At 45.2% G+C, this 11,760-nt stretch overlaps 2 protein-coding genes across 2 annotated transcripts in view; one reads left to right on the forward strand and one right to left on the reverse strand.

The window, feature by feature from the left end:
* The window catches only part of LOC108630127 (putative leucine-rich repeat-containing protein DDB_G0290503), a 10,854-nt gene extending 9,830 nt beyond the window's left edge, over positions 1-1,024 (forward strand). The window contains exon 11 of the mRNA XM_018033193.2: positions 514-1,024. Coding sequence (XP_017888682.1) covers positions 514-612 — 99 coding nt within the window. The 3' untranslated portion in view covers positions 613-1,024. The remainder of the gene's footprint in view (positions 1-513) is intronic.
* Positions 1,025-1,650: 626 nt separating this feature from the next.
* Positions 1,651-11,760, reverse strand: part of ci (transcriptional activator cubitus interruptus) — a 15,228-nt gene continuing 5,118 nt past the window's right edge. The window contains exons 4-11 of the mRNA XM_026817812.1: positions 7,671-7,939; positions 5,794-6,051; positions 5,550-5,714; positions 5,252-5,416; positions 4,720-5,142; positions 4,089-4,625; positions 3,758-4,015; positions 1,651-3,677 (exon numbers count right to left, since the gene is read on the reverse strand). Coding sequence (XP_026673613.1) covers positions 2,256-3,677; positions 3,758-4,015; positions 4,089-4,625; positions 4,720-5,142; positions 5,252-5,416; positions 5,550-5,714; positions 5,794-6,051; positions 7,671-7,939 — 3,497 coding nt within the window. The 3' untranslated portion in view covers positions 1,651-2,255. The remainder of the gene's footprint in view (positions 3,678-3,757; positions 4,016-4,088; positions 4,626-4,719; positions 5,143-5,251; positions 5,417-5,549; positions 5,715-5,793; positions 6,052-7,670; positions 7,940-11,760) is intronic.

Here is an 11,760-nt window from a genome sequence, read left to right on the forward strand (position 1 = left end):
TTTTTTCATTTCGGATGTTAAAATTATGTGTTTTTCTATGCAGTGCCGAAAGTGGATTCAGCGATGAGCAGGGGGACGACAGCGACGAAGAGGACAACGCGGTAGATGGAAGAATCATATTGGGACCACGGAGAAAACCGAGAAAGGTTTTAATCAGAATTCGAATAATCCGGAATCGAATAAAGTTTCCTATTCATTGATTCGTGAATAAAATATGTTCACAGGAAAGTCCTCGGTCTCCGACGCCAGACACGGAATCGGAACAGCCTACGGATACGGAATTGTCTGAACCAAAGACGAGTTCTTCCGCGACGTTGGAACAGCGGACGCCTACGCCGGACACAGAAGCAGAATTGGATGAAACCGAAGCTGTGAATATTAAATCTACAAATGCGACGGATGCGGTAAGTGAATAGAATTCTAAAATCGCGCGATTCACAGTGCAAAGAAATTGCAGAATTTAGAAGCAAAATATTAATCGTGCTATCATTGATAATAATAATTCTTGCTCAGGTATCTGAATCATCGAGCACCGAGGACGCTAATTGTAATACCGAGAAACCCGTCTCAAGCGACGAGTCCAACGAATCGTCGCCCAATAACGCGTCTTGAAACGCCCACAACTTTCGATCACGCGATTATTTTTGTCGAACGCGGAAACGTGAAAAACACGTGCCACGAACAACGCGCGTTGGCTCCCGTTTCGAAGACTATTTACGATGAGTCAACAGACTCCGATTTAAATATTCGGCAAACGGATATCCCGATTACGTGAATTCGATGTATCCTTCAATCCAGTGAAATATATCAATGATTCGAAGCTAGGAATTTGTCAATGTCTATATTCAATGTACCCTTTTTAACGATCGACTATTTTTATTGTCTATCACTTTATCTATGTTGTAACGTTTCGTTCCTAACGAAAAACCTGAATGTGATCAGACGCGAGTCCGTTCCTGTTTTATACCTTCTACGAATTGTACTTATTAACTTCACTGTATAAATAAAAAATCTCTGCAATAAATACAACCGTTTCATTAATTCTTACCTGTTCTAAAATTATTCTTTAGTAATAACATAAAATATAAGAACGTGTTGATGGGATCGATACGGTTTATTTTTAAAATAATTAACAATTCTCAGGGCGTGTAAAATCTTCTTCTCTGTTCTTCCCACTTGCATAAGGTTGAATCGCTACGCTAATATGTATACGATAGATATGTATAATATTCACAAGGCTCCTCGCACTCCGGTGGATACAATAATAAAATTCGTACAAAATCGTTTGTATAACAAAAAAAAAAAGAAAACAGATGTAGGTACGCTAAGTTTTACAACTCTTCCTTATACGCTTCGTCGTCCAACGACGTACAAAAGGCACTCGATCGAATATTCGAAGTTCTATAAAAGAAATTAAGATTCCCGATGACCGTTGCAGTCAAATCGAACTTACCTAGAAATGCTTTTCCACGACTATCCTATGTTTTTTTTACAGCGATCCTAACTTAGGTAATACATGTACACGCAGTCACCCGACACAGTTTCACAAAATATTTCTATGCTCAGTTAATGTATTATAATTATCATGCACGTTGTCCGTGAGCTTTAATAATCTCTAAAGTTATTCGGGATTTATCTACAGACTTTCAATATTTTTTAGTAGTTTACGTTTGTATTGTCGTTGATTAATCTCGTTCAAGTGCATCGTTATCACAGCGCACCGTCCGCACGCCGCCTGCTTGTTTACGCTAAATTATAAAATTACAGACTATTCGATTAAGAACATTGTTGGCACGCATTGAGGAGGATTGGTACAAAAATACGGTAGAAGGACACCGTCGAAAAATACAGTCTCTGACAACTTTTAAAACTCCTATAAATTCCGTAGCGCTTGGTTAAAAACTATTTATAAATTTCAATGCAGTGTTTCAAGTTGTATCTTAAATATGTATATATATATATATCTCTAAGAGTGTAATAAATTACTCCACACTTGTACGCGTTTAGGCTCGATCATAAGGCACCCGGAAAGTGGTTCCAATTTTGTACAGAAACTACGGGCTAAGTAGCACAAAATAGAGAGAACATTTTCGGATCCTTATCGTATATCACTTTGATTGTCAATCGTTTGCTTAATCACCGAGAATTTCGTCCATTGTCGACTGATAAGATCGAGTTAACTGGATAAGTAATTTCATATAAAAAAGGAGACAGTAGAAAATATATATTTTACGTGTTTCTGCATTTATATCGATTCACTGAATCATCTGCAAGTATCTGTTCTCCTCGAGCAGCGAGCTGAGAGACGAGGTCATGTCGTTTACTACCATGTTAGCACTGGATGGCAGCGGCTGCGGCAAAGACATCGGATGAGTGGAACTCGAGACGTTCGTCTCGTGTGTCTGCGCGTTACCAGACCAATTCCTGCACTGTTGCACGTATTCGAGGGTCCTTCGATATGAATCTTGCCTCATGCCCTGTGGCGGTTTCATAGGCGATCCCTGCTGCGACTGACTGATGTCCCTGCATTGAATTTCCGGCATAGCAGCGCCTGCTTGCTCGTGGTAACATTGATCGCCGCCGTAGCCCCACTGACAGCTGCAGTTGAACTGTGCGTGACCCGGGGGATTGCCGTGGGCCTGGCAATTGTGCGTGCACGCGTGATGCTGCTGCTGCATCCTGCAGTTGGTCTGCTGAGCAGTGCACAACTGGGGCGAGGTTCTCTTAGGCAGACTGGCATCGGTAACCGTCGGTCTGTGGCCACCAGTGGGATGCGCGCAAGTGCCCATTTGCAGGCAGGGTGTCGTTTGCTGTTGACAACCCTGAAGACTAGTCATCGGCTTAGCTTGATTAGGCATATTCAGCTGGGAACAGTGCGGAGATATCGGCGCGCACTGGTTTGGTACCTGGCCATTGGCCGGTACCATTGGCCTGGTGCATTGATTGCCCATCTGACCGCATTGCGCGTTCGTATGATTCATCGTCGTCTGATTAGGCATCGCTGTCTGCTGGCCGCATAACTGCTGACAATTGCCGGTCGGACGCATCGGTACGCACGGTTGTTGAGCTATACTACTGTGGTTAGGCGGTGCGCAGGGGCTATTTCCGTGGTGGTTTGATTGGCCGTTCATGTTCCCCGCGCAATTCGCGTTCATCTGCCCTTGACAGTTGTAGTTAGGGTAGTAACCGTGATGCGCGTGGTTCTGGGGGCAGTTCCTGGTCATCTGGGCAGAATTTTGAGGAAGACTTTGAGGCGGGTGTTGAGGCGCCAGAGCGCCAGCCGCCGGTGATGTCAAAGGTTGGTCGCTGATGTGACTCGGCGCGTAATGAGATCCGGGGGACATGACTTGGCCTGACGCGGGGCTGAGGACTTGTCCGCTGTTCGGTTGAGGCGGGTAATTAGGCGGTGGACAGTATTGCGAATTTGGTGGAGTGGGTCGCGAACTGGGGCATTGATTGTAAGGTGACGGAGAGGTATTCTGATAATTCATGCAAGTTGGTTGACCGCCTTGTTGCTGTTGCTGCTGTGGTTGAGAGTAACAACTCTGCTGATGAGACTGATTGTAATTGCAAGGTTGCATTTGACGTTGATAGTGCAAAGGATTGGTACAAATGGGAGACTGACAGATGGGAAGGGGGCTGCCACGATAGTTCAATTGGGCGCCACCTGCTTGTACCTGGAACGAAGAGCGATCCGTTAGCAATAGAATATACCTAGGTGGTAATTAATTTCAGGATTGATGAAGTGAATACACACTTGATTCAAGTATTGCATCATCTCATCGGGAATGACCAGCTTATTCTCTACCATTTCGCCTTCGCCGACTTCGTCGAGGATAACTTCCTGATTAGGATGATGCTCTGGAAGCTGAGCCGACCTCGGCCTGGGTGGCATGGGCGGGGAATTTCTTTGAGCTTGATGACCTCTCGTTGGCTCCGACATGCGACGATCGTTCGACGGTTGCGTGCAATGACCGCTCGGACCGTTCCAATCTCCCGGCACACTCTGGATCCCCTGAATTTCATTAAAAATTGTAGATTTTCCATTATGGAATAAAAATATAAAATTGAAAAAGAAGTGTTCTCACCTGAAGAGACATGTTCTGGGTTTGAACGACGAGATTGCTCGTCGAGTAAGGTCCTTGAAGATGGCTGGGCGGGTTGATTCTACCGGAAGTAGTACTCATCTGACTACTTCTTCTGGACGTGCCCGGGCTAATAGGATCATAGAAACTTCCGGGACCCGTTTGACCCATTCTAACAGCACTGCCCGCGCTAGCTTGACTGCTTCTTCTGCTACCGAAGTCCGTCGACTTCATGCTGCCATAGTAAGTGCTCACGGTGCTGTTGCTGTCCCTTCGCGGCTCGCTGAGAGGCTGCAACCTGAGCTGCAAGTCCGACAGGCTCGTTTGACGATTAGGACCGCCACCTTCCATTTTCAGATCGGTGATTCGCCTGTTCAGGTCGCCGATGTTGCCCTGAGGACCCATTCCGCGCGTTCCTCTCATGCCCGACATGCTAACAGGCAAATTCGGCATGCCCTTCGCACTCAGTCTGCCTTTCAGCCGATTTCTCGAGGTTGGTGGAGGAGGTTGTTGCTGCTGTTGCGACTCCATTCCGCCGACCTATCAAATTTTATTTGGCAAGTTGATAGATGATTCCCAAAATTCACTTTGAAAGAAGGATGGGAAGTAATGATTAAATAAATCAAGAGCTCACCATAGCACGAAGGGCGACCGGCAGATCAGCGATGTCCAGATCGTCGGGCTCCTCGTTCCAAGGTTCCTCAGCCAATGCGACTCCGTCGGCGTTCAAGGCGCCGACACCTGCGACTTCGTCGTTACAACCGCCGACCAAAGGACTTCCCTGTTGCTGCATCATGCTAGGAGGACTGTTAGCCTCGCTCTCGGATTTGACGCTCGGGCTCGATAAGCTCGGCGTCTTCGGGTGAAGATCCTCGCTTCTGCTGGGGCTGTGGCCGCCAGCGCCGGCCTCGTCGCTTCCGCCGCCGTCTCCGCCGCCGCCTTTGTGCTTCTTGTTCGCGTAGAATTCCGCGCCGTGCACTGTTTTCACGTGCTTCCTCAGTGACGATGGGTCTGTGTACCTCTTCGTGCAACCCGGAGCTTTGCAGACGTATGGTTTCTGAAAAAATTTATTAAAAAGAACGTAAGTTCGGCAATTTTTATATTGCGCGTGACTTTATTTTATCTCGTTCATTCCACGATTATTAATTCGAGCAAACGATAATTACTTCGTTGGAATGAGTCCTGTTCTGGTGCTTTGCACGGTCGCTAGCGTTGCTGAACGCTTTGCTGCATCCGGGATATTCGCAGGTGTACGGTTTTTCGCCGGTGTGCGACCTAAGATGAGTCTTCAGGTTCTCCAATCGCGAGTATGCCTTGAAGCAGCCCTCGAACTGTGATTAAAAATAATTGTAAAATCATAATTAAAAATATGACACAAAATTGTAATTAGAAATGTGATAGAAAATTATAATTAAAAATAAAGTATAATGCTATTGACTTTGAATGAAGGATTCGAATACCAACCGTGCATTTGTGAGGTTTTTCACCAGTGTGCCTTCTCATGTGCACCACCAGCATGTATTGAGCTTTGAACGGTTTTTCTTCCCTCGAACAGTCCTCCCAGCCGCAGACGAAGCTTTTCTTGTTCGCGTGTATGTGATCGTTGTTGATATGTTTCACAAGATCATCCTTTAAACCGGTTTAATAAAAGAAGTATCAGTGAAGCTGTTGCGATTGAAGAAATCTGTTTAGTACGTGAGATCGTTACCTGGGTGGGAAATTCGAGGCCGCAGTCCCTCCAGTGACAATTGGTCTCGATGAAATCACCGGGTTCGTCCCTGAGGTCCTCGCTGGGGCTGAGACCCTGAGGATGGGTGGGTGGCGCAGTGGTCGTCGTAGCATTCGTCGTCGTGGTCGTCGCCGGTTCCCTCTTCACTTTAGTAGACGCTCGCCTCGAGGAGGTGTCAGCTTCGGCCGTCACTGACCTGCTCGACGATTCCGACGCCTTTCTGCACGACTCCGCGCTCTGAGAATTACAACAATCGCGTATGATTACCCCGATCGGTTTCAAATTATTATTACACCGCAACCAGTTTCAATCGAGATTCAGCTCCTACTGAACTGGTGGCAACGGGAAAATCGGTGGTAATTCAATCGGCGCGGTACAAGGCTGGTATCAACGGATCTCACTTATGTTAAGACACCCGTTTTCTAAAGCAAACACCGTGCAAGGGAGCGTGCGCCTCGTGACAGACGATCTCGCACGCGATCTCGCAATTATCGCGTTCTTCGTGCAACAACTATGTAGTATCGATCCGATCGATCGTTGAATCGAGTAAACTGCTAGGTACGTACAAATAGAATTCTGAGATCTCTCACATTGCATTTCAGATGAAAGCGAAATTACTTAAGGTGGTATTATTAAAATGCAAAATTAATTAAAGTATTATTAAAATGTAAAATTATAGATGGTCAAATTGTAGTATGTTTTATATATTCTTTACACATACAGATTTCTCATAAACGCATAAAATCCGCAGTGTAGTCATCAAACTTGAGGAATGTTGAGAAATACATAAAAACACGTTTCACCCCAATAGTACATAAATTTAGGTTTAGGAAAGGGCATTAGACGAAGGCTCTAAAAGAAAACTTTTAGCACGTTCTGATACCCACGAAAGATGTCGAAGTTAGATAAAGGCCATTAACACTTCTAACGCTTTCGACAGCGTCCAGAGAAACCGCTCGCTGGGGTTTCAATTAAGTTGTCCGATCGAGAAATTTATAGTCACAACATAACAGTCGAACACCACGAGCCACGGACAGTTTTAATACGCCGAGTTGCTTAATATGATTTGTTAAATATATTTCAATTCTACTTAAATATGGATAACAATCGATCAGCGCCGTACACAGAGACGTTGCACAATGCTCGGGGTTCGCGTTTTCTTAAGCGAGACCATCGGAGCAGCACCACTCGATTACCCGCGGTGCCTATAAATTCATCGATCACCTAGTGGGAAACAGTCGGCGAAACGCAAGACGATGGCAATCAGCTCCGGCTCGGGGAACTTTACAGCGTGCGGACACGCGGCACGGCGAGTCGTGTCGCTCGATGGAGAAAATGAAAACGCCGCGCAGCACGGCGGAGACGTAAATAAATCAGAGCGGGCAACGGGAGAAACAGAAACCTAGGCTAGAAACGAAGGGAGCCGGTACGAACGCAGAAAGCGAAGGCGAGAGCCGTGCGGTACAACGCGATTAACAACGCGAAGGAGGACGTAGGCAACGGGGAGAGAACGCCGAGGATAGGGGAGAGGGGGAAGATAAAGAACGATGGTCAGGTGGACGGGGGTGAAATCTGGCGAAATAATGTGCGCGAGATTGCTTGTAACCCGAGGACCATGCAGCGAGGGTAACCCAATCTTTTTCTCTTTCTGCTTGGGCTTCGCTCCTCTCCCCGTGCGTGTTTCAAAGATGAAGCTGAGAAGTCTGAACGCATCGACTGGTCATGTATACAAGGTGGTTCATCAGATACTACCACCTCGATTTTCTTATAAAACGAATCCACGTGGAACGGATATACTCCGCGTAAATCGAGTATCGGGTGTATGAAACGATGTGAATCTTATATGAATAACTTACCTCGGTTTTCGGGGGGAGTCCTCCTCCGTGAGGACCGAGGGTCGCCGAGGCGGTGGAATGGGGTGGCACTCCGGGGTACAATTGCGAATGCGGTGATAATCCATGAGCGTGTGGGTGAGGATGTGGCGGCGGTGGTGGAGGCGCGGGGGGTTGCAAGGGATGCGCGTGTGGCAGAAGGGCAGCTGCCGCTGCGCTCCTCAAAAGGTGAGCCTGAAGCTGCTGTAGGTGCGGCGCCATGCCTGGGTGCATCCCCAATGCTGGACTCATCGCTGCAACAGGGAATACGTAAAAGATTAGAATTTACATTTACAATTGAAACAGAGAATGGAATTTCTTTTCAAAAAATTAGCAAACATGATGGACCAAAGCTAACTATTTCCGATTTAGGCGCACTTCTTCGCAGTTAATCAGAAATCATCTCTTAAGTGTCCAGTCACTCTCTGGACGATCACTAAACGAACTTACTGTACATTCTTATACTGTGTCAGTGTCCGATAGCACTAGTGGTACACGCGGTCTAAATAGAAAGTTTAACATGCACCATCGGCGGTACACGTGACACGGAACGTGTTAACAAATAAATACAGAGACTAGAAAAGTTATTTTAATGAAACTGTACTATTCGATGCTCGACTCGCAAATTGAAACAATGCAAAAACCAGGATCGATACAAGTCGAGTTATCTATCACTCCGTATCGGACTCGTGTAACCTTCGACGGCGCGCGCTTTCACGATAATTAATTGCCGAGGAAATCGCGGCGTAGAAAGCCGAAAGCCGATATCGTTACAGGCGTTAACAAGGGAAAAAAGCGACAGCGTCGGTGTAACAGCGAATTATTCGTGCGATCGACGCCGATTTCACCGGCCGATAATGGTCAGACGGGCGAGGGAGGGAGGGAGGGTACGGCTTTTAAATAGTTAACGCGAGGGCCCGTCGCGCCGGGACGAGGGTGACGGGATACACCGGTGGATAATCGATAGAGATCGAAATCGGACCGCGTCCATTCCGTTGACAGTCGGGACACGCCACGCCGGACTTCCGGCACGTAGCCTAAGCTTGCATTTCAATGCCCCGTCAGGCTATCTTACGAAACCATAAAGCCTGATCGCGTAGGCCGTGTCGTTTGCGTTATTCCTCGATTCCCCTGAACGGGGAGACGAAAACGAGATAAACGACTCGATAAACGCGTTTAACCCCTCGCCTCGCGACTCTCTCCTCGTAATTTGAATATTCCTTCGAGTTTTAATACATCGGTTAAGATCGAGACGATATTTTATGTTACGAACTGCTTTCTTTTCTATCGAATCACCTTAAGCTGCAAGTGGCAATTTCGACGTCCATTTTTAAATATAACAGCGCACAGGAGATTTTAATCGGCTCGTTACGATCGATGATGTATTAACGACACGCGCTGTTGCCAGCGAATTCGAGTCTCAACGATAAATTGCCAGCGCTAAATTAATCACCGATACGATTATGGCGATGTCGATGCGTTACGTGACAGGCCTGCTTCATCACGCTTCCTTCTAATCGGTGAGCGCGGATTGACAGGCTTGCCTATCGTTGCTCTATAAATTAGGGTCTACGATCCGATATTTACGCTCGATTAACGGGTGCTCGACGGCAGCCGCTCTCGACGTTTAACGGTGATCTCGGTAAACCGTTCGTAAAAAACCATTTAACGATAGTATAAATTTCGCGCCAGATTTTATGCGGACACGTTCCTTTTTTACAGACCATCGATCATAATTTACATTAAAAACTGTCTAGTATGAAGTCCTGCTGAAATGTAGCATAAAATTTCACGCAGGTTTCTTATTTATTCGTGTATTTATTTATTTATATATTACGTGTATTTTTTCGGTATTTTCTACATTTTTCCACATTACCTGCAATGTTTATATTCTTTGCACGTTTCAGTTTCCTTATAAATGCATAAAATCTACAGTCTACTAATAGATCATCTATCAGGGATGCAACCCAGTAACCATCCACGGTGTCATCGCGTACGTGCGTTAAACTGTTTAAAGGACCGGTCACGCCCATGCACGTTCACGTTCTAGGCGGTACACCTTCATAAGAAATAACGCGTTGCGTGTCTGCAGATGCTTAACGACCGGCAGTAGCTCTCGTCTATGAATAACTATACTTAAAGACAATTTATGCTTCCTATCGACGCTAATTCCACCAGCGTTTCATTTATTTTCTAAGTCAATTTTAAATAACAACTAATGCGTAATGATCATTAATAATTGAATAGCACAAAGGAGTTGCAGATTTATCACGAGGTTTAATAGAATTTATGGAGACGAGAGAATTAGTCGCGTTTGAATCGATAAGTGGTATAGCGCATTACGTCTCATTCTTAACTCGAATTAGAAAAACTTGGATTCTACACATAGGACCGTAAAATCTGTGTACTTCGTCGCTATAGTGTATTGATCGTTCCCCACGATTCGAGCGGACATAAAACCGGAGGTACGCGCCGCGCGCACGCCTACGATGCTTCATTTAAGAACACTATAATTTTGTGGAATCGGTTGTATGTTACCGAAGCAACCGGCCGTCGGTTCGCAAACGGTAATCGCTTAATCACCGTGCGATTCTCTCTCTATGAAACGCCGCGGACGTATGAAAAATTGTAGGAAACGCGTGTCGAGGCGCGCCGCCGTACCGGAAAGGCTTGCCAATTTACGGTCGGTTGCATTGTCGTTGCTACGTGCTGTTAAATGCGAATAAATATCGACACGCCGTATCTTCGCGTCTTTATCTAAATTGTTACCGCGCCGTTCACAGCGAATTGTGAACCGTGCGGGAATTGATAAATACGTTCGCACAAAAGAGTTGAATTAGAGGTGCGGTTAACAGATAATAAACGCGTACTCGTATAAAAAAATTTCTGGTAAGTGGAGACTAGAATCAATGCACGATGATTTATGATCATGGGCTTTTAAATACAAACAATGACACAGCATTGAAATTTTAACAGTTATTGGATATTATATTACTAAAAGACTGTGAAAAATTTTAAAAACATTGCGAGGCTATTAACAAAATTATTACATATTGAATTCCTAGGTTGAATAACAGAACCTTGCTTTAATTTAAGGAAAAATACCTAATAAATGTTAAAATTTCAATGGTTTCTCATTAGTTTTATTTAAGTGCTTATGCAACATTAAGAAATGATGAACGTATTCCAGGAGGCATCGTACGAGCGATGCCGACAAACGATCGACGATGGCGCGTCGCTTGAATTTTAAATCCGTTAATTGCTTCATTTAATCGTAAATTACGGGCTGCCCTTAATTCGCGAGCCGAGAAGATCCGAACCGATTTTGCCGGACGCGATCGCGGTTGCAAACGGCCTCATAATGGCTTCACGCGCCCCGCCGCTTTAATTCGCCCGGTGCTCTTCTCTCTCCCTTAAACGTCGGGACCTGATCCATTGCGTGGACGAGGCTCCACACTACGTTAACTTTAAACCATCCGATGACTTTATCCGTTTCATATAGGTTAGGTAATTATGGTAATTCCCTGGGCACGGACCCGGTTTTCCTGAGAATCCGAGCGGTGAGACTTGAATGATACACGCTGCTTGATCGACCTCAGCGAAATTAAGGATGTAGTGGCTATATAGTCAATACCAAAAGTTTATGTGCCTTAAAAACGCATTTCCTGTAATTAAAAATAGTGCACTTTTCTTCTAATTTCGATATTTAATGAGTTACATATGATTATATGGCATTTTATTGATGTTGACAAAATCCGACCATCCCAGCGTCGAAACTGCGAACTTTTGACAAAAAATTTCGTTTTTCTTCAATAACTCCTAAACCGTTGGTTCTACAGGAAAATTGCATACAACGTTTCTTGTAGAGGACGACGAGATCTACAATTTCCGTGTAAAAATTCTTTGCTACCTTCAATAGTTTACGAGTTATTGACGAAAAACGAAAAAACAGTTTTTTGCAAATTACTCGTAAACTATTAAAGCTAGCGAAGAATTTTTACATGGAAATTGTAGAGCTCGTCGTCCCCTACAAAATGGTTGTATACATGCCCCCCTATGTCCATCCGTTTGGGAG

Source organism: Ceratina calcarata, unplaced genomic scaffold (assembly GCF_001652005.2).
Source record: "Ceratina calcarata isolate Rehan_Ccalc_2016 unplaced genomic scaffold, ASM165200v1 scaffold7.2, whole genome shotgun sequence".
NCBI lineage: Eukaryota > Metazoa > Arthropoda > Insecta > Hymenoptera > Apidae > Ceratina > Ceratina calcarata.